This window comes from Chanodichthys erythropterus, chromosome 14 (genome assembly GCF_024489055.1).
Source record: "Chanodichthys erythropterus isolate Z2021 chromosome 14, ASM2448905v1, whole genome shotgun sequence".
In the NCBI taxonomy this organism is placed as follows: domain Eukaryota; kingdom Metazoa; phylum Chordata; class Actinopteri; order Cypriniformes; family Xenocyprididae; genus Chanodichthys; species Chanodichthys erythropterus.
In genome coordinates this window covers 28,597,660-28,621,473 of record NC_090234.1, presented here as the reverse complement: position 1 = coordinate 28,621,473, position 23,814 = coordinate 28,597,660, and the positions used below count along the sequence as shown (strand labels likewise).

The following is a 23,814-nucleotide window of genomic DNA, read 5'->3' as shown; positions in this document are numbered from 1 at the left end:
CTCCTCCCAAATAACTTAAAAGAAAGAAATAGAGAAGGGGATTCCACTCAAAACCTTTCAGGCAGTGAAATTTCTTGTGTTTTCCAGGCAGTTTGTAATCCATTTTCGACGTTGGCTCGTCGCTATACACGGCGTCTCTGCGGCGTGTCTCCTCTGCGTCTGGGATCTCAAACAACAAACGTTCAGCGTGAGTTTTGGCGTGTACAGATATCGAGTCTCGATAAAACACGGCGAGTAACATTCATTTTCACCAAAGTGAATTGTACTTTAATATGTTTCTGACATGGCTTCTGAGAATGTTGGCTAGTTGGATGCGATACCGTCCTGCGTAAGTGCCATGAAGTTTCTTGGTTCTTCTCCAGCCTGGTTCAGGCTTTAATGCGCACTGAACCTCTCTTCGCCGTTCTCCCCAATTCACCATCTACTCTTTTTTTTGTTATCATCAGCCTTATTTTGGAAAATGAGGTTCTTCTGCGACTTTCTGTGCACATAAAATCCTGAAAGGAAGAAGAAACGAGGAGTCTGAATTCGTGCTGTGAAGCCGCGTCATCTCCTATGCCGTTTTAAGTGTCTCGACGGCACGTTTTAAGATTTTCCAAGAGAAACGTTGAAGTGTAAACACAAGGATAAAGATGAAGAAGTTCCGGAAGGTTTTGGACGGGTTGACCACTTCTTCGCCTGTGAACCCAGGTGGATCTCCCGCGTGCGGCAGTGCGGCTGGGACCCCCAGTGCGGCACCAACACCGCGCGAGATAGAGATCCAGGAAACGCTGATGTCTGAGCACTTCCAGATCTGTAAGGTGGGTGCCCTCATCTAGCTTGTCGCAAAGGGCTCGTCTGTCATTGCAGTAGAGATGTGCAGCCAGTTTTGGCCAAAAGGCCTGTGCTAATCAATGCAGCTGTTGGGAGAACTGTTATTGATAGAGCAACAATAGAAATTGCAGTGCACCAGCAGCAGACACAATATACATTGAGACATACTCTAGTGCTCAGGCATAGTAAACCACACTTTGTACTAAAACGAAAATCCTGTTGTCGTTTACTTAACCTCATGTCATTCCAACCCTGTATGACTTTCTTTCTTCAGTGGAACATAAAATAAGTTATTTTGATAAATGTCTCAGTGTTTTTGTTCATACAGTGGAAGTCAATGGAAGCCAAAATGGTTTGGTTACCAACATTCTTCAAATCTTCTTTGTGTGTGTGTGTGTGTGTGTGTGTGTTCCTCTGACAGTAGAAAGTTATACAGGTTTGGAACAACATGCTGATGAGTATAAATGATGACAAAATTCATTTTTTGACGAACTGTTCCTTTAAGTTCTCAGCCCTAACAGTTTTCTCAGTTGTAAACAGTAGTTAACAGCTCAAAACAAACAGGCAGGTGGTGAGATACCAGGCTCTCAATACCAAAAAATGGAGCCAGAACCTTTGGGCTCTTAGTGTTCACATTTACACTATAGTATTGGCTCCTTCAAACTTTGAAAAGACTCAACCACTGCTGCTTAGTCCAGTCCCCAACCTTTTACATCAGCATCCATCTATCCATCTATCTATCTATCTATCTATCTATCTATCTATCTATCTATCTATCTATCTATCTATCTATCTATCTATCTATCTATCTATCTATCTATCTATCTATCTATCTATCTATCTATCTATCTATCTATCTATCTATCTCTAGATGCTCAGGAGTGAGATGTTGAAGCGTTCTTGGGACTCTATCATCTCCGCAGTGAAGAAGTCAAGTGATAGGGAATCAATGACATAACCGAGGTGTCTTCGCTTACATAAAAAGTGAGAGAGCCTGCCGTAGTCTCCGGGCTTGTGTGGTTTTTCCTGAAGCTATTTTTAGATTTTTTTTTAGGGCCTAACGGAGCCGGTCGGGTGGCGGAAGCTGACTGCAGCGATTCTGCCTCCACTTGAATCGGTTCGGCTCGAGCTTGAAATTTGGAGTAAATAATTCTTTGTAGAGCGATCGAGGATGGACGTGTGTTGTTCTCCAACATAGCAATTTAGACAGCGGAAAAGCGGTAAGAGGGAACGAACGATAGTAGTACCGTTTGAATGGAAGTGCAGGAATGTATCACGTGCAGAAATCACACTTTATGAAGCTGCTTGTGAAATATTCCCTCCGCAGCACATTCATTCACTGCCGACCGGCACACGCCTCGTTCTCACCAAGTATAGTAATGGGACCGCGGTGTTGCTGTGCTCTCCCCGGGGAATATACGGTGAGAGACTCGGGCTACAGACCCAGCATGCCCAAGCGGTTTTTCGTTTTAATTTATTCCTTTAGTTGGCGCTTATGTCCAAAGAGACTTGCAAACGTTTCGCAACATGTGGTGAATCTTAACAGATTGGATATACAAAAAATAATCACCAGATAAATAAATTAGTTAAACCATCAGATACTGTTAGGATGTAGGTCCACACAGAGGTAGCACATGCTTCATTGTTATTAGCCTATATGCAGTGCAGTTTTTTTTCTTCTAACTTTTAGCTACCTGTGTTGTAATTTAAGATTAAGCAGGTCTATTTCAACAACTATAATAATAATACATTTGTATTAGAGTTTCAGAAACATGCCCTGTTTGCACTTAAACTGTAGGACTATTAATAATGTATAAACTAATTTGAAAGACAATGAACAGGATGGAAATAAAACTTTTTATGCATTTTGGCCAGTCATTTACATGACATTGGCGTTTTGAGGGCCTGAAAATGCAAACTTTTAAAAACAACAGGATTCAAAGTGCAAGTTTTTGAAAACGATACCATTATTGTCTCTGTGTAAACTACAAAAACGCAAAAACGGATGCACATTATGTGTTCAGTCTATAGACTTGAAGTGTTTCTTTACAAAGTGACATCGCTCACTACTGGCTTGGCTCCATAATACTGTATTTTTAGTTGTTTTTCATGGATCCATGTGAACGGGGATCAGTTTGACAAAGTTGTCGTCTGTACGTGAAAAATGCAAAGGAAAAACGTTTCTGTTTTTAGCAGGCTACATCGTTGTTGTGTAAACGTACCCTGACTCACAGTTTGCACCTTCCTAGAGTACACTTCATAAGGCTGTGGTGTACCAAAGCATTTTTTAGCCAGCTGAAAACGCCAGCTCTCTTCTGAAAACACTTTGCTGTGGGTGCTTGAGAGCTCTTTGGCAGCCCAGCATTTTTTATTTTTTTTCAGTTGAGACACTATATGTGATATATGTACGAAATATTCGTGGAAGTGTTACTAGTATCAGATATCCCAGATAGCTTGTTTCTGAATATAAAAAAGTCGACACAATGTAAAGTATTTGCTCTGGCTTTTGTTTTCATTGATTTTGTTCTAGTGTTGTGCTTGTTGTCGTTTGTTGCCTTTGTCCCAGCAGGATTTGGTGGTTGGTCGCTGTGGTATTTGTCTTGCCCCTCCTCCACTGCGACTGAATGGCTGGGTAAAGATTACAGTGATAAGCACTATGTTTTACCCAAAGTTGAACAATTTTCAACTCTCCTCGACCAGAAAAAAATGCTGAGCACTCAACACTCAGTGTGAAATAAACACTCACACTCGTCAGAAATGTGGCACTCCCATTGAAAATTGGAAAAACAATTTGGTGGACACTAAATGGCCTAAATTTCCTAAATGTCCACCACTAAATAATAATAATAACAATAAAAAAACAGTTATTTGTTATTTTTTAAAGGGGTTTGTCTGAGAACCTTACTAAGATTCGAACATTGTCTGAAATGTCTCTTTTCATTCAGTCAACGCACAGTTAACAAAAGTAAAATTCAAATCTTCATGATACGAGCCCTTTAATTAAAATGAAATTTGATACAAGCAGAAGTAATCAATCGTGAATTGTACAAGTTAATCTTCTATAGACATGTATAAAGCATCTGCCTCATGGTCTGTCGAGGGATGGGTTCTTTGGGATGTTGTCAGAGACAGTGCTCTGGAGACTATTTCAGATCTGAAATAGACTGCCGAACACCGTCTCATGTGCTCAAGAACACACTGTGACACCCATTTCTGGTTTGATCACTCAACTGAATCATGAGCTTTGACAACAACTCCCGTCAAGGGCTGTCATGTTTCATGTGTGGTAGAATGTAGATATCTCTCTGACTCTCTCAGTTCTGTATACTCCAGGATGGATCTAGCATGCACACAGTAATAATAGGGTCAAAGGCATAGAGAAAAAATAGAAACAAATGTGAATGTGTATGTAACATCATAACGGAAGGTAAAAAACAGCAGGGAACTTGTATTGTTAAGCCAGTCAGCAGTCAGTTTTTGCTTTTGCAAATTACAAAAAACAAAGTAGATACTGTGTTTTGAATCTGTTAGTGCTCTGTCAACACTGTTGGCCTCCTCTTCAGTGCTCTGAGACCGCAGTAGCACAGCCTGTGCTGTAGAGCAGCCCGCTCTGTCTGCATGTATCCTCATCTCTCAACAGGAAAGCTGTGCTCACTCAACCAAAGGGAAACAAGTATGAATTGTATTGTACAGTCTCTATTGTAGATAGATTTTTTCATCATCAACACTGTTGATAAATTCAGCAGAGTGAATCCATCTATCCTAGGAATGTGCAAAACTTCTTGAAGAGTATAACTCTTTTAAAACATTGCTGTGTTCAAACAATGGCAAACAAAAGGTAGAGTGGAAGCTTGTTTTGTTGTTTTTGTTTTATTGACTTTTTGGATTCACTATTTTTGATTTGTTTAATATAAGAATACTGTATATTAAATGTATATTCAAATATTCTAGAAAAGCTAAATATAGTTACTTAAATAGAGTACTGTTAAAAGGAGGTGAATACTTTTTTCAGCAAGGATGCATTAAATTGTATGTATTCTATTAATCCAAAAATCCTGAAAAAAGTATCAGTTTCCACAAAAATATCAAACAGCACTATCTTTTTCAGCATTGTTAATAAGAAATGTTTCTGGAGCACCAAAATCAGCATATTAGAATGATTTCTGAAGGATCATGTGACACTGAAGACTGGAGAAGTAACTTCAGCTTTGCCATTACAGAATACATTTTAAAACATATTAAATAGTTTTTAATTGTAATAATATTTCACAGTGTTACTGATTTTACTGTATTTTTTATCAAATAAATACAGCCATGCTAAGGATAAAAGACTTGCAACAAACAAACAAACAAACAACTTTTGAATGGTAGTATTATGCATCTTTAATAATCATCCATTGTATCTTCAAGATCCTCATCCTCACAGTATATCTTCTCAACTCAGAGTTTCTGGACACCCAAATTGGTCCTCTCTCTTTGTCTTTGAGAGGAATGACATCTAAAGATGTGTGCTGTAGTGACGTGTAGCTAGTGACAGACCGAGACACATTAAGCTGACGGTCGGCCTTCGGCTTAGTTTTTTCGGTTTGTTCCACACCATTGGCTCTAGTTGGACAGCGCCTGGGTTTTTTGGGCTGTTTCAGCATGTTGAATCGGTGTTGGGCAGACAGAAGGCTGTTATAATTTTACGTCATATTACCTGAGCATTTGAATGCACGAATATTTTCAAAATAACATGAGCCGACTAGAAATAATGGAGAAAGTGCTCAGCATGATTGATATAATCGAAATGGTAAGCAAGTGCTGCTTTTTTATGGTTTGTATATCTGCAGTCCTAGTTTCAGTTTTCCTTTTGAATGATGAAAATGACTATTGATACCTGCTGATATAGACATATATACTTACAAGCAGGTGCAGAACACACATGCTACTTGACAGTTGATTTAGTTTCCTTGGTTGTTAATTAGCCTAGTTTTACGCACCTGTTTCTGTTCAGTTGATTATTCTCCCTTGTATTTAAGCTCTCAATTTCCTTTGTTTCATGGTCTGTTATTGTTTATGTTATGCATGGTTATTTCCAGAGCTTCTTCCCTGTGATTCTACTATGTGTTCCAAGTGGAATTTACTATTAAAGACTCCTTATGTTATCCTTTGTGATCCTGCACTTACTACAGCCTATACAGCGCCTGACACCCTTACTTCTTTCTGTTTATCTCTTTTTATTTTTACATGTGCTCAACTTGATTGATTTCTTGTTTGAATTTTGTTGTTATTTCTTTCCATCATTCAAACTCTGTGTCATCTCTCCACTGACTGAGCAAGGCTAAGGTAGTTAATACTCCAAACAGCTCTGTGCTTGTAATCACCGATAAATGAATAGCCCTATTCAGTCAATCTATATCCTCTAAACCTTTTTCCACTCCACTTCTCTGATGCCCCTTCATTTTCTCTTGTTGTAATTGAGTGACTCGCACTAAAGAGAAAGTGGAAGGACAATTCTTTTGCGTGTTCTGTGTATTTATGTGTACTTATGATTTTAAGAACTTAAAAAAAATACTACTAATCGCTATTAAATAAAATGATAGGCCTACATGATAAATTGAACTAAAATTTAAGATGTTAAATGTTTAGAATTTCTATGGAAGACTTTTGCCACCTCAGAGTAAAACTTAAAAAACAATTGTATGATAAATTTTAAGAATAATAATAGTGTCACATTAAAAATGATGTATTATTATATTTTTAATATAAAAGTGAGATATAAAGCCAAAATTAAAAGAAATTGACATGCTGTTATATACAAGTCACAACTGGAAGATAAAAATAAGTCACATATTGTGAGATATAAAGACACATTCTGAGATATAAATATGTAGTTTGCCAGAAATGATGTTGCAATTATGAGAAATAAAGATTTCTGACAGGTTTCTGAGAGACAACTGTGCGCTTTATTTGTCACTCTTTTCAGGCTTGATAACTGTAACATGTATATTGATAGTGAAAGTGAAAGAGACAAACGTAACGTCTGGCTAGAATTTCGCGATTTCTTCAAACAGCATCCAATGCTCAATTAAGAAGTTGTTGCCTCACCTCCATGTCAACCGCACTGCCAACATTCATCAATATTTGTTTCAAGTCATCGATCATATCACCCCCGACAGATGCGTTCATTTGTGATTGGCATCCTTCCATAGCGTCCCTTTCCAATGACTTCAGCATTGAACAGTCTCCCTCTCTGGATAGGCGAGTGATAGCTGATATGTCTGTAGACAGAAATCCAGTTAGGCACGTGCACATGCACGCTCAAGTACACAATGGCTTGTAAGCTCAGTAATTGCATTCTAACTCTCGCTCTTAGCGCAGCTTGAAGCCCGCAGCATAAACAGCAGCAGGGTTCAAACAAGCTGCGCCCACACATTCCGTTCAAGTGACGTTTAGATAGATATTATGCACATACACCAGCTCTAACAAAGACTAGATGAGCAGATGGATGAATTAACAGTCTTGTTGTCATTCAAAGGACAAGTACTCTCAATTAACCTTCAGGTTGTACTGTGTTTGTTTCCAGTCTCTTGGTACTTTGGACTGGATTTTGACTGATCGTTTTGTTTCTGTCATATTCTGTTGAGTGTGTGCAGGATGATGGTCTGGTTTGTAATTGATTGGTGACAGAACTGCTTTTAAAGTGGGCTGTTTGCCCTCATGTGGCTTCACCGGGGCGATGACACACTTATTGACCCAATAAAAGAGCCTCATTTCTCTTATCTGGTATCAACCCCCCTCCCTCCCACTACTCGCTTCTTTCTGTCTTCTTCCCTTTCACTCAATTGTTTTAACATTATTTGTTGTACTTAAGGCTGATTGAAACAGATTTCTGATAGGGAACGGCTAGAATCCTGCTCTGTTTGTTTTATTCTTTCCTTATTTGTAGTTAGCTTCCTCATTTCAAAGAAAATTATTTTCTTTAAATGATGGGGTTATGGCTTATTGGGGCAGTCATGGTCAAATGGTTAGGGAGTCAGACTTGTAACCCAAAGGTTGCGAGTGCGATTCTCAATATGGTAGGGGAGTGAATAAACAGTGCTCTCTTCCACCCTCAATGCCCAAAACTAAGGTGCCTTTGAGCAAGGTACCTAACTCCCAATCGCTCCCTGGGCACCATTTTCAAAGGGGGTGTACTGATTTACGCTGAGCACTGTGTGTGTGTGTGTGTGTGTGTGTGTGTGTGTGTGTGTGTGTGTGTGTGTGTGTGTGTGTGTGTGATTTATTTATTTTGTCGTATGAGAATGCTCATAATCTGGGTTTCTTCCTCCTCTCATTCTTTAACTATTTTCCTTGTCTCTTTCTTTTCTTTCTTTAATTCAGATTTATTTTCTCACAGGCTCTAACCCTATGGATGTATTCGGAGTCAGATTGCATTCCTAGTTCATTTTTGTCTTTGGAAGATTATTATTCTTGACAGAACCACAACAAGCTTTTAGTGTATATGTGTGCAGAGAGTTTTTGTTAGTTTTTTTTTTTTTTTTAAATCAAAGGAACTTACAGTAGGCTTATTACAGACATGGTCCTGCTTGAGCAAGGTTAAGTGATTTTCTAAAGGGGCAATCCCCAGTACTGTACCTCTTCAGTCACCAAATAACACATCTTTGAAAGAGCAACCTCTGAGCAATAAATCTATCCTCTGGGATCCCAGGGATTAAACCTTAGACCCCAGAATGAAACAACACAGTGTCCTATACCTACACTAGTCTCAGCCTCAGACAGACTACCCACAAAACACTCATGAACTAGCTGATGTCACAAAAAAGAGCTTTCTGAATTTGGCAGCATAGGCGCCGATCCCGTGGAGCACCCACGGAAAAATACGAGATATTCTCCATTGATTTTAACCAATAGACACTATCTTCACCCTTTTTTATAGTTTATTTAAGGCCGTTTATATGGCAGTATTTTAATGGCAAACGTCGAGAACGCATCCAAGTGATGCGTGAGCAGAAATGGCTCTGCTCTCGATCAGATACATCAGCGCGCTCAAACTCTCCTTGCATGACTCGCGACAACACTCGTGAAAAGAATGTGCTTTTTGGGTCGAAATTGTCATATTGCTGCACGGATATAATGCAAATAAAACATCAAGTTGACATTGATTTGAGATAAATAAGAAGCGAACTAGCGCTGAAACGTGTTGTTTTTGAAATCATGCATTGTGGCTCGTGCAAGTTAGTCTTCTGACATACGTGTCAATCTATTGCTTGACTCTTCTTTCCAGGGATCTCACTAACAAAATGCACACATACATTTTCCTGTTCTTGATATACAAACATTAATTAACTTCTTTGAAGTTTATGAGGAAAAAAAAAAACGATATGAGGGCAGATTCGAACCACTGATACTTAGAGCACGGCTGGACCTCTGACTGTATTAACGAAAAATCCTACCACTACACTATTAGGGAACGCGAAAACTAAACGCGTATCTATCTGTAATATAATATATGAGGGTTGATGTGGGGCACTGGGCACCCACCGGCAGAAACATAAATCGGCGCCTATGGCAGTATGAATTTGAATTTTTTTTGCTGGATTTGCTGAAGTTGTCACTGAGTATTTGAAAGATAAGGATTTTGAGGCAGTTTTTGAATCTGATTACATTGCAGAGTTATTTACATTAAATAAATGAATAAATGTAAATAAATGAATAACATTTATTGCAGATGCTTAATCAAAGCGACTTGCAAATTAGGAGTGCGACATAAGTAATTCATTCTACGGAGACCGTAAAATAAGATGTGCTGCAAAGCAAAGTACCAAACGTGCTCAGAAAAAAATATATTTTATTTTATTTTATGTGTAAGTGCACTTTTTACTTTTTAATTTTACATACATTATTAGAGTAAGGGCACTAATAATTGTAGAATCTTTAAGGGCTCTGTAACAATTTTCTTGTAATAAGTTACTTTAAAGGGATAGTTCACCCAAAAATGAAAATTATCCCATGACTTACTTACCCTTAAAGGTTCCATCGAATGTTTTTTTTACAAAATGTAATATAAGTCTAAGGTGTCCCCTGAATGTGTCTGTGAAGTTTCAGCTCAAAATACCCCATAGATTTTTTTTAATTCATTTTTTTAACTGCCTATTTTGGGGCATCATTAACTATGCACCGATTCAGGGCTATTGGCCCTTTAATTCTCGTGCTCCACGCCCACGGAGCTCGCACTTGCCTTAAACAGTGCATAAAAAAGTTCACACAGCTAATATAACCTTCAAAATGGATCTTTACAAAGTGTTCGTCATGCATACTGCATGCATGCGTCGGATTATGTGAGTATTGAATACTGTTATATTGTTTACATTTGATTCTGAATCTAACGGCTAATGCTACACTGTTGGAGAGATTTATAAAGAATGAAGTTGTGTTTATGAATTATACAGACTGCAAGTGTTTAATAATGAAAATAATGATGGCTTTTGTCTCCGTGAACACAGTAATAAACAATGGTAACTTTAACCACATTTAACAGTACATTAGCAACATGCTAACGAAACATTTAGAAAGACAGTTTACAAATATCACTAAAAATATCATGATATCATGGATCATGACAGTTATTATTGCTCCATCTGCCATTTTTGGCTGTTTTCCTTGCTATCTTCTTTCAGATGAACACAATTGGAATTATATTAAAAAATATCCTTGCTCTTCCAAGCTTTATAATGGTAGTGAAGAGGGCATGAGATTTTAAAGCCCAAATAAGTGCATCCATCCATTATAAAAGTAATCCATACGGCTCCAGAGGGTTAATAAAAGCCTTCTGAAGTGAAAGCTATAGGTTTTTGTAAGAAAAATATCCATATTTAAAACTTTATAAACTATAATAACTAGCTTCCGGCAGACAGCCGTACGATTAATTGCAGCTGTACTTCAATGTTATTTTATGGCTACATTCACACTGACATTTTTTGGGATTACACTTTTACTTAAAGGTGTGAGTCTTGAAATTCACTTAGTAACTTACAGTAACATCTCAAATACTTTATGAACATGCAATGGGAGTCAAGCCCGTATTCTCATACCAGTAACCATAGCAACAGTGATCAAAGTAATATCAAAGATGGCGATGTCCTTAAAACTGAAAAGTCTTATCACTTTTGAATGATAAGAATCCAATCGATCCACGAGTTCATCCATCAAATCTTCATTAACTAACAGCAGATCTTAATTCGGTGGAGAGCAGACCATTTCAGTTGCATGTAGAACACAAAACTGACAGGAGCAGCTCCTGGATTTAAAACCTTTAGATGACACACAGCTCAAATCTCTCCTGCAAGTTACTGAAACCACACATGAAAACCCACAACATATGGTAGACCCACATTTGTGCAGTGCTGAGCGATTCTCTGACACTGTATGATTTGACAGACATCTAGTTGTTCAGTCCGGTTCTATTCACATAGCACAAGTTTTCGGAGAATGAGATTGTGAACCCTGAAAATTTACAGGTGTGAGTTTAGTTATAGAATGTAGTTGTCACTCGCAAATTCAGTAAATAACTGAACTGTGTGTGAACATCACTGTATTAGGACTCAAATACAGAACTGACAAATGTAGTATGTTGTTTGTTGTGAACATAATTTCGAAATTGAGATTTGAAGTATGAATACAACCATTCTATGTCTCAAGCTTTAAAGTTCAAAAGTTATTCAAAAGCTAAGTCTAGATGTTTCTTTTCTGGCTGAAGGACTAAGAGGATGTAGCTCTAGCTTCATGCATATATGAGTCATACATCACAAAGTGCCAATCTGGAAGCTTCTCTTCCTGAAGCATGTACGGATCATCAGTGGGATATTAAAGGCATAGAGCTTATCAGGGAACAGCAGTGGAGTGCCTCCACCATATGTATAAGGCGTCTCTGAGAGATTTGCTACATATGACCACAGAAATTTATTGTAATGTGATTGTGCAGAAAGGCATTTTTTTCTTGTTTTAAATAATGAAATTTTTGAAACAAAAACTTTGCAGTTGAGAAAGAAGCTGGTATTGTGTGCTCATTTTTAGAATACCAAAACGGTTGTTAATATAACAACAAATTTGTGTTTAAATTGTACATTATATTGGCATGTTACATTCGACCCATTTTCATCCATATAGCACTGAAATGAAATATATCTTGATAAATTTTTTTGTCCTTTGGGAAGTAATTGGATTATTGTGGTTTGCTATTGCTGCGATCTCATGTGAGTGACAGGATTTCCTGCCCATGTACCGAAAATCATCAGAGATGAGATGTCATTACAAGTGGGAAGGGAAGTTATTTTGATTAAAGATTACGAGGGTACAAAAATTAAAATAATAATAATAATAATAATGCATGGATAAATTATTTAAAATAAATACTGTAATATAAAAAAAGTATAAATAATTTCATGGTGACTTTAATGTACATTATGTATGTATATATTTGGGCTGTAAAAATTATTTTCTGTGATAAATATTTTCTGTTCAACACATTAATAATATTTACCCTCAGCATAGTTTTTTACTGGCATTCTTTGGCTAGTGTTACAATATGATTACACTATCTGGGGATGGTCCAGAAGCTATAATCAGCAAATCATAGGATTTTAAACCATTTAAGCATGATAATGTTACATACTGCTCCGAGACTTGGGCTGAAAATCCAAATGCTAGTGATCGTTGATACTGGGGCTTCGATGCTTCGACGCAGTTTTCAAAGCACTATTGTATCACACACTGTACCCATGCTTGTATCGAAATGACAATACCACGTGATTGATGATGTTTGAAGCTTCGAACGTCATTTAGTATCGAAAGTCGGGACAGCTGATTTGAAAAAAATGGTGCTTGACGTGATGCATAAAAGGAAAATGCATTTAATCATGTTTTATTGCTGGGGTCTCAGAGACAGCGAACAGAACATAAGGGTTAAACAGCTCACCCAAAATAGTTTTTCAACTACTCACATCAATTAGGATCATATCATTGTACATTTTATATTATTGATCTATATGTTAATCTGTTGACCAGGCTACACATGACATGAGTTGTGGTGTCATTGTCACAAATGAATTTAGATGAGATTAGGTAAGATTAGATAGAACTGCATTGATCCAAGACAAGTGTGATTCCATATGTCACAGCCTCTGACGCATTGTTTGGTCACATGTTTTTTCAAATCGTAGATCTGCTCCGCACTGATTTAGATATGGTGGAGAAAACAAGTCTTACCACCAGATGTCGCTAATGAGCACTGTGTTGAAAGCTTTGAGTAATGAACGGCACAATTTGATGAAAGCCTCAAACGCTTCAGAAAGCCTCGGTTTCCCATCACTACCAAATGCGGCTTTATTGGAATAATCCAGAATCATAAACCATATACCAAGCAAAAGGTAAAACACACTGGCAAACAATCCAAATGAGCAACCGAGCAGAAAACAGGCAGAGAATCAAAAGACCAAGACACAGTAAACCAGGGTAACACTCAGATATGCAGTGTAACAACATACAAGACTTCACAACGAATGAGTGAATATTCGGGGCTTATATTCACCTTATTCTGCCACGACCACATTTAATATTTCGCTCTTCTGCATTTTATCATCCGATGTCCGCTAAACTGACGCGGCACATCTGGTAGCTAGATCAGTAGTTAGAAGATTGTTTGTAGCTAGCTATAACTTTAGCAAGATGACAAATAACGTTAATGCCGTAAATGTTTTAAATTGGGAGCATCGAGAAAACTTCATATGACGATCAGATGGTCTCATATCATCATTGGTAACGTGGGTAGACGAAATGAAGAAGTGGCCAGGGGTAACCAGTGGGACTGTCAGGAGCTGGAGCAGCATGTAGAGGGTGTAGGTGAAGAACACTGGAATTATTTTAAATTAGTTTTGTTAAACAAGAGATAACTTTGTGATTTTGTATTTTAGAAAATGTAGAATTTAAAGGTATCAAAAATTGAATTTACCTTGGCATAGTTGAATAACAAGAGTTCAGTACATAGAAATGACATACAGTGAGTCTCAAAGACTATTGTTTCCTCCTTGTGTAAATCTCATTTGTTTAAAAGACCTCCAAAAAACAGGCGAATCTCAACGACTGTTGTGTAACATGTTCAAGGCATTAGACAAGCCAGTATTAATGTCTGGATCTGTGCACAGCTGAATCATCAAACTAGGTAAGCAAGCAAGAACAATAGCAACAAGTGGCAGATGGAGCAATAATAACTGATATGATCCATGATTACATGATATTTTTAGTGATATTTGTGAATTGTCTTTCTAAATGTTTTGTTAGCATGTTGCTAATGTACTGTTAAATGTGCTTACAATCACCATAGTTTCTTACTATATTCACAGAGACAAGAGAGCCATCGCTATTTTCATTATTAAACACTTGCAGTCTGTATAATTCATAAACACAACTTCATTCTTTATAAATCTCTCCAACAGTGTGTAATGTTAGCTTTAGCCACAGAGCACTATCAAACTCATTCAGAATCAAAAGTAAACATCCAAATAAATACTATACTCACATGATCTGACACATGCATGCAGTATGCGTGACGAACATCTTGTAAAGATCCATTTGAGGGTTATATTAGCTGTGTGAACTTTGTTAAATGCACTGTATTATAGTCGAGAGCTTGGGGGGCAGGGGGGATTTAAAGGGTCCGCAGTCTGAATCGGTGCATAGTTAATGATGCCAAAAAATAGGCAGTTAAAAAAAAAAAATAAAAAAAATCTATGGGGTATTTTGAGCTGAAACTTCAGACACATTCAGGGGACACCTTAGACTTATATTACATCTTGTAAAAACTGGTTCTAGGACACCTTTAATATAAGTTGTGATAAAATCAGTAGTAAGAGTGTTTGTTGTCATCAGGAAGCTGGAGAGACCTATTACTGACCTTCATGTGGAGGTAATATTTCACCATTTAATTTTCATATGCAATAAACCTAGAATTAATTTGCAAACTTGACATGACTTATTCCATTTAAATCAGAAGACTTAATTTCTTTAAGAGCTCAAAAAAAAAAAAAAACCCTCACAACTGATCATATTGTAAAGGTTTATAAAAATAACTACATACACAATTTACAATGATTAGTTAAAGCAAAACCACAGCACAGACAGACGTGTAATGCACCTACAAATCAACACTTATTCATCCTCTACATCAGAAATTATGTTGCTTAGAAGGTTACACAATTTTAGGGGTGAGGTTAATTGGAACTGTTGTTGGGATTTAAGTTTTTCAGTCATATGACCCGCTCAACATGGCGTTGGTGTCTTCTTCAGAGAGTTGCATGCCTCTCTTGGTGAATGCTGGAATGACAAGTTTCACCTTCCTTTCATAGAGGAGATCGGTAATGGTGAAGCCTCTGTCTGCGGTTACTTCAGCGCCTGGACAAAGGTATTCCAGGAACCCTGAATTTGAGGCTTTAAATTTATTACAACACCAGGTTTTGAAACACCAAACCTTTCAGCAAGATCACCCTGAAATAAATTAAAGGTGATACAGAGGATCTTTTCGTCGACTAAGAAACCAAAGTGTTAGTGAGTTTTTTAAATGAGTGCATGCGTAAGAACAACCCCCCTCCTTCACAGCTCATTTCGAGGGAACGCCTCCCAAAACTCGTACACGAGTATTGGAACACGAGTGTTTACCACCGGCATTCGCTGTTTCGTGTTAGTGGATTCATTATGTCGGACTCACCGCAGGTAACTCATAATCTGCAGTTGTTACTCCTGTCTCCAGACAAAAACATTGCATGCGGCGCCTGTGGAGTGTGGAAAGTTACTGGAGTGCGCAGCCACGGACGTCTCTCACAAGGAACATCATGGCAGTGATTGACAAGCCAGAGGACCACTCCGCGCATGTCTCTCACAAGGAACGTAATGGTAGTAAAGACAGTTTCAAGTAATATTGCAAAAAATGTATAAAACAAAACATCCTCTTTAGCACCTTTAAGACAAAGCTTCATCAGAGTCATCAGGAGCTGATACCAAGTGTGTAACTGGAAGCTGTTGGTGTATGTATTGTAAGGTGCTCGGCGACTGAATGAATGGTGTTTGTTTCTCAGCAGAGTTGTGTACAATGGCGCCGACTCAACACATTGTGTTCAAATATCAGATGTAGGTGGCTTCAGGTTGAGTTGTGATTTTAAAGCATACTTGTGGTCAGAGACAGATGGATCCTCCCAGTGTGTTTCTGCATCACAGTTCAGGGGCATGTGGATGTGATCATCCTCACAGCTGATCACTGACGCTCATCGATGCATCTGTGGAAATAATATAACCATAAACATTTTTACATTAGTAATAATACATCATGAGTGTGTATATTATATCACATCCATTCATACTTAAACAGAACAGTGTGAAAGAGAGATGCATTAAAACGACACAGTACAGTATATACACACAATCTCTAACTCTAGTGTTAATACTTAGGTCAATATCAAATATCTGAATGAGAGATGTAGCTAGCTGGCCTGCTATCATCTGCAATCTCTGTAACTTACAGGAATAATGTAAGCTATTGTTAGACTACAATGTTTCATAATACTATCGTAAATATGTGCCATTGTACCATCTTAAATATGAAATATATAGGTGGCAATGGTAATAATGCAAGATTCTATGTATTTTGTGATCTGCTCATTACTGATCTCAAATGTATTCATAGAACGGACTTCACATATCTAACATTAGGCTAACAAGCACATGGCTAGCTAAGTTAGCTTAAGCCGAGTTCAGACTGCACGATTTTAGCCCCGATTTTGGCTCGCCGACAGGCTGAGAAACGCCGACAAATGCCCGAAATCACAGGCAAATCGGTGCTCGTTCACGCGAGTGACAATCACGCAGTGTGAATGAGCAAAGACGCGATCTGAGAGAATCGCCGACGAGTCGCCGACACCCGTGAGATATTTGGCATGCTAAATATCTGGACCTGTCGGCGATTCAAAATACTGCAGTGTGAAAAGTGTTCTGACTGAAAACTACATCGGTGATGACTGACAGCCAATGAGAGAGCAAGATCCAGAACAGCGTGGAGTTCGGGGAGGAGTTATAGACCACAACATCAGCAAGCATGGCTTCATTCACATAAACATTACAATTATATCAAACAGAAACAAAGCACAAACATTTGCTTGACCATCCGCAACAGCAGCACATTGAAAAGTTATGTATTTAGCTCCAACTGTCATTGCAGAACACACAATATCCTTGTACTTTGCGTCTCCCCAAACATTTCCTCCATATTCTTCTTTTCTTTGTATTGTTTTCGCTGCAAATCAGCGCACAGGCAATTCGTATTTCAAGCTTCATGCGGGCTACTATTTTTAATAATAATCCCACCGTGTGTCTCAATCAGCTCCTTAGTTCAGTAGTCAGGGCACTGATCAGGGTATCAGCCACATTCACTTTCATTATGTACTGATTCACTACCTAGGGAGCTAGGGAGCTGATTGAGTCTGGTCTTGCGCGCGTTGTTTCCTTGTCAGGTCTCGCGTGTGTTTGGTTGTGAAACGTAGTTTGCGTGCCAGACAGAGTTGTCGGCGATTCTTCCTATTGTAAAGTCATGCAGTGTGAAACCTTCTGTCGCCGATCCATCGTGCAGTATGAACGCAGCAGCGACTGAATGCTGGCCAAGATAGTCATGCAGTGTGAAAAGAACAGTGACCCGACTGCTTTGAAAATCGTGCAGTCTGAACTCGGCATTACCTGAATCTGACAACCTGTTCAGCACCTGCCATGACTTCTTTACTCATAGCCGAGCCATTTCTCGGGTTAAGGGTGTTCGTCAGTCGGCCTCCCGTACATGAAATGGTATGAACACCCATAAGAGCGCTTGGGTGAACACTTCAAGTTTAGCGCCTTCAGCCATTGCCTCATGTGCTCCTCGTCTTAAGGTGGTGGGTGTAAATTGTAAAGTGCACCGCAACACTCTAACCTCTTCACATTGTGTTCGTAACATCGTTGATGCAATTGTTCTCTCTTCTTAATCTAATTATGACAGCCCCTAACTGAGCATATAATACTCATCTACCATTACAGCTATCTAGCGACTACTAGCTTAGGTCCTAGCTTAGGTCCAAAACAAACACAATGGCAGCACCCTTGTTGTCATGGAAAATAAGGTGAATAGGCAGAGTTAATAAAGTAATGGGACACAGGTGGAAGTAATGAAGGATAATGAGTCCAGGCCAAGGGTTATGGGAAATGCAGTCCATAGTGAGATAACAAAGATGGAAGGAGTGCCCTCTGGTGGCTATTATAGGCACTCCAGCTATTTGCTGTCTGTCACTTATATTATATTATATTATATTATATTATATTATATTATATTATATTATATTATATTATATTATATTATATTATATTCAGGGCTTGACATTAACTTTTTTGCTCACCAGCCACTGTGGCTAGTGGTTTTCCAAATTTACTAGCCACTGAGCATTTTAACTGGCCACAATTTTGATGTTGGTAAATTAAATTTTATATGATTAAAGTTGACTTTGTTATGCTTAAATTACTTTATTTTGAGTCATTTTACTTGATTTAGAAGATTTAAAACCCTTTCAAACTTTTAAATGCAGATTGACCACCCAAATCAAGAATACATTGTATATCAGCTGGTATGTATAGGTGGGCAAGAGGAGGACAATATAAGCATGGGCTAATATGAGAAATTGTATAAGTTATTTGTGTTAGGCTATATAAAAGAACAAAGAAGCAAATTACAAAAACAATAGTAAATTAAAAAACATTTTTTTTTCAGATTATTTAACATCTTTTGTTGTTTGATTAACATTAATGACAGAGAAGTATTTAATTGGGCTGCTGAATGCATGGACGTAACTGACGCATATCCAGTTATTACCCACCTGTTTACGTCCACTTAAGCCATAACCGACTGTATTCACGCGAGATACTCCACACGATGGACATTTAGACATCTGTGTGCTCTGTTTAACTATTCAGGCGCGAGGACAACTGATCGCGCGCGCGACAGAGCGCTTCTGTTGTGTCATTCAGCGCAATTCTGCCTATCCCTCATTCACTAACTGCACGTAGCCTAAATAACGAATTGTGTGATTGGGTTTTAATTTTGTGCTACGACGATCTTCGACGATCATTTGGCTGTAAACTGAAATTATATTCAACCCGCCAAAGTGGCTAGTGGGAGTGGCTGTCTTACCCGCCACAGCTGAAATCTACCCGCATTTGGCGGGTTGGCGGGTGTTAATGTCAAGCCCTGATTATATTATATTATATTATATTTATATTATATTATATTATATTATATTATATTATATTATATTATATTATATTATATTATATTATATTATATTATATTATATTATATTATATTATATTATATTTTTGGTCTGCTTTTCAAGACATTCATTATCAGTGATTGTCGAACCCATTTTGTCCGAATGAGCAACGAGGCTTAATGTGTGGCCACACATGTACAGTAACCACTACATCATGCTCTGACATTCACATGTATATAATATTACAAACTATCAGTTTGTGTGTACAAAAGGCATCTATTATGTATGCAGCATTAATAGATTTCTCAATACATTTTAATACATGCTGCATTAGTAATGATTTCAACAGACATTTATATAGACCGTCTTTTGCTTACACTGTGTTATATAGCATTGCAGCAACAGAACAATGCAGTGTCATATATATATATATATATATATATATATATATATATATATATATAATTATATATAAATAAGTGTGTGTGTATGAGGAGAGGTATGAGTTTCATTATATGAATGGAACTGATGTCGACAGTCCATCCAATAATATTTGGGAGAGCATATGACAAGACCTGCTGTTTTGCTAAAACGATAACGTGCAATATGTGTGCGTGCTTGTGAGAGACACAGTGCGAGTGTAAGAGTGAGATCTGCAGTCTTGGGCACAGAGCGGAGCATGGGAGCGCTGGTTGTGTGGTCTATTTTTAGATTGGGGTCTAGACTCGCCCGCCCCTCTGAAAGAAAAGGCTGAGTGAATAAGCGAGAAAGAGAGTTCATTGTGTGTGTGTGTGTTGGAATATTTGTAGTGATGGAGAAAGAGTGGTTTGAAATGTAATTAGAGATAGATAGAGCTAGAGGAAGAGAGAAGAGAACGAGAGACCCTTGCTCAGTGTTCTGGAGAGTTCTGTAACATCAGTGCCTCGCAGGTCTCTTTACTGTATGTTGCTCTCCTCCTTCCTGTGCCTTTCCAATGCAGAATTAAACATGTTGTCGACTGCGAACCGAAGGCCAAAATTGAAGGCGAAGGCCAGAGATATAGAATGAGAAAGAAAGAGAGAGGAAAAAGAGGGGAAAAAAGATCTTCTAGCCATGAAATATAGATGAGGCTTTAAAGATTGGGGCCAGTAGATGTATTTTTCATCCTCTCGCTGTACTATGTATATTTAATGGCAAGTGACTTTCTTTGCAGCCCGTATGGGGCCTGTATGCCCCTACACCACCCTTTATGCATGGATACAGGGAGGTCCCAGGGGCTCCTCGTCTCCTTCCTGCCACAGGTCGCATCACCCTGCTGGGACAGACAGGAGGTCAGCGCCCCCTTGTGTGTCAACCTCTTCTCCAGTCCATGATTAAAGGCTGCAGAGCTGCCAAACCCAGACCACCCGCCCCTACTCCAGCTGCGGGAGATGGGTTTATGTGTGTGTTTGTGTGTGTGTGTGTGTGTGTGTGTGTGTGTGTGTGTGTGTCGCTCATTAAAGGAATAGCTGTTTTCAACCTAATGTCTGTGTACCACATCTGTGTCATGCTGTCAGTTACCACATACAATGATTTTGACTTTCCGAGTGTATAAATGGATGGGAAATGTTTACAGTAGGAAATGGAAGCCTAGAAGGAGATCAGGAATGTGATATTTTGTTAAGGCTCCAATAAATTGTTGCCATATATTATATACATACATATATAGACATTAAAGAACACTTTATTTATTTTTTTTATTATTTTTTGCTGTAGCTTTTTTCTGCACATTTTTTTTTACATATTCAAATTACATTTAGACAGAATAAATGAACTCGAGTCATCAGTTAATAATGACTTTGGTCTGTGCCTAACGCAAACTATTTTATGGCTTCAGAAGATTGAAATATAGTATGTGACTTGCTTGTACTACTTTTATGGTACTTTCATTATGCTTTATGGTACATTTTGGAGCTTGACAGAACCTGTTCTTTATAACCTTCCATTGTGTTTAAATGAGAAGACTGGGAAAAAGACACCCAATTTAAATTTTTGATTTAGATTTGCAATTTAGATTTTTGGATGAACCATCCCTTTAAATGTTTGATTGTTATGGTTAAATGGTCTATACAGTGTGTTTCTATCATAAGTGTATTTACTATAAACACATTTCCTTTTTTTATATACAGTGAGGGATAGAATTAAAATGATTCTGTGTGGTAATCAATAGCGTGCCATAGATGCAGTATTTTATGGTTCTTATGAACAGAATCTGCCCTTCTTTACTAATATGAGCTGATAGATAAAACACATAAGCACAATTTGTCACTTACAGTAATTCCTATTAAAACATTTACACGGAACAAGAAGTCACAAAGCCATAGTTCAGAAACCATTGGGGCAATATTAATGTAGCTGTAGAGACTTCCATTTTAATCATGGCGTCACATCAATTACAAACAGAAGTATTGGTTGAAAGAAGACCAGCATCATTACTGGAAGTATTTAATTCCTTTCTGTATTATCTAGCAAACTGTAAGACAGAGAGGTACAGGCAGATACACACAGCATGTAGAAGCTGATATAGCCCGTATGAATGACTTGGAGAAATGGAGAGCGGGGGTGGGGAGGTTCATTTCGGGTTTGCTCCGTGTTTGGCATGAAACCATGCTACAGCATGCCCAAACACACAGCATATGCGGTCCTGGCCTGATTCTGAGCATTAACACACGTTTTTTAGGGTTGTGACAGCTAGACGTGTGGTGTGACTGCATTTGATTATGCAAGTGTGAATGAACAGGATTGTGTTGTTTCATTCGTATGTTTATGGCTGAACGAAATTGAATCATGGTTAAGAGCTACTAAGGAAGCAAATGAGGTATACAATACTGTTTGGGATGGCAAGATTTTGAAAAGAAGTCAAGATTTTTGAAAAATTTGGTGCTCAATAACTATTATCAATGTTGAAAACACTTATTTTTGTGGAAACCATGATACTTTTTTTTTTTTCAGGATTCTGTTCAAAAGGACAAAATTTATTTTAAATAGATTTTTCTTTTGTAAAATGTATAAATGTGTTTACAGTCACTTTTGTTCAATTTAATGTATCCTTGCTGAATAAAAGTATTAATTTCTTTTAAAAAATGGAAAAAAAATCTAACTGACCCCTAAAAAATGGTTTGCTATACACAAACACTTAAAGGGTTATTTCACCCAAAAATTAAAATTCTGTCATTAATTGGGACAGAATTTTAATCACACTTTCGTTCCACACCCGTCAGACTTTCGCTCATCTTCAAAACACAATTTAAGATATTTTTAATGAAATCCATGAGGCATTTACTCGTCCATAGACAGCAATATAATCACCACTTTCAAAGTCCAGAAAGGTACTAAAGACATCAATTAAAAAAGTCGACGTGACTGCAGTGGTTCAACAAGAATACTTTTTGTGCGCAAAAACAAAAATGACGACTTTATTCAATAATATCTTCTCTTCTGTGTCATTCTTATACGTTGTTTACATCCAGCGCTTCCAGGTTCTACATCAGAACACTGACTCATTATTGGCCGGCTCCTGCGTCACACGCATGCGTCGTGCTGCTCACATGTGTAGCTTTGGCCAATACTGAGCCGGCATTCGGACATAAACATGGAAGCAGCAACTGCATAAGGATAATGACACGGAAGAGTAGAGATAGTTGAATAAAGTCATTATCAGGGGTTCAAGCACATAGCGGTGAAACCCTATTGTAATTAAGATTTTTATTATTATTATTCCGCTGTAAAACTGATCGTGCAGGACAAACCGTAAGGCCTAGAGACGTGAAACCTGGCCAGATGGTAGGCCTCAATTTGGGGAGAGCCTGACAAGGTATGAATAGGGGGCGCTGCAGTGATCAACAATGTGAAACTGCTCATAACTCCTAGACCATTTGTCGTAGACTCAAGTGTCTTATGTCATTGGAATCATTGGCTCAAGACGAACAAAACAATTTCCGTCATGAAAGTTTTCGATTTGAACTCCTCATAGGCCGTTTGTCCGATTTACTCAAAACTTGATATACATCATCTAGAGACCTTCCTGGCAAAAATTTATCAAAACAATTTTGATCAGTGATTTATGCTTGTGATGGGATGCCAAAACGTTCGAAGTAGGCAGGGCCACTCTCACTTAAATGGTTATAACTCTTGAACGAAATTAGATATTTTCACCAAACTTGTCATACTCATGTATGAGTTCATTCTGTGGTCATTCAAAACAAAAAATTGTGGAGATTTACCACTTGGTGACGCTATAATACGAAAAACATAGAAACAGCTAAAACTACGCAACTGTTAGACCAATTGACTTGAAAATTGGCATGTCTTTGTCTGAGTTGCCTTGATGATTTATGATCTCAAAAAACATGGCTGCCATTGGCTTATAAATTTTGAGCACCTCTTAGACCAGGTTAACGGAGGCCAATTGGGACGAAACTCGGTGGGTCTGTTTGACTCATGGTCCTAGAGGTCTGTGCGAAGTTTGAAAGAAAACGGCCACTGGGTGTTGCAATCATGTTTTAGAACCTATATCATGCAACATATTACACATATATCATATGTTGAATCTCCTCATTCTGAACATCTTTGCCTCAAGAACCACTGCTGTGAATCAAATCGTTCGTTAAACATTTGCAATTATTAGGAAAATCTAGTTTTTCAAACTCCTCATAGGCTATTTGTGCAA

The 23,814-nt window shown here is 38.0% G+C and overlaps 1 protein-coding gene across 3 annotated transcripts in view; it reads left to right on the top strand.

The window, feature by feature from the left end:
* Positions 1-632: 632 nt before the first annotated feature.
* stxbp5l (syntaxin binding protein 5L) overlaps positions 633-23,814 on the top strand; it is a 173,863-nt gene continuing 150,681 nt past the window's right edge. For all 3 annotated transcript variants that reach the window (XM_067409209.1, XM_067409210.1, XM_067409208.1), the window contains exon 1: positions 633-800. In XM_067409209.1, the coding sequence (XP_067265310.1) occupies positions 633-800 (168 nt within the window). The remainder of the gene's footprint in view (positions 801-23,814) is intronic.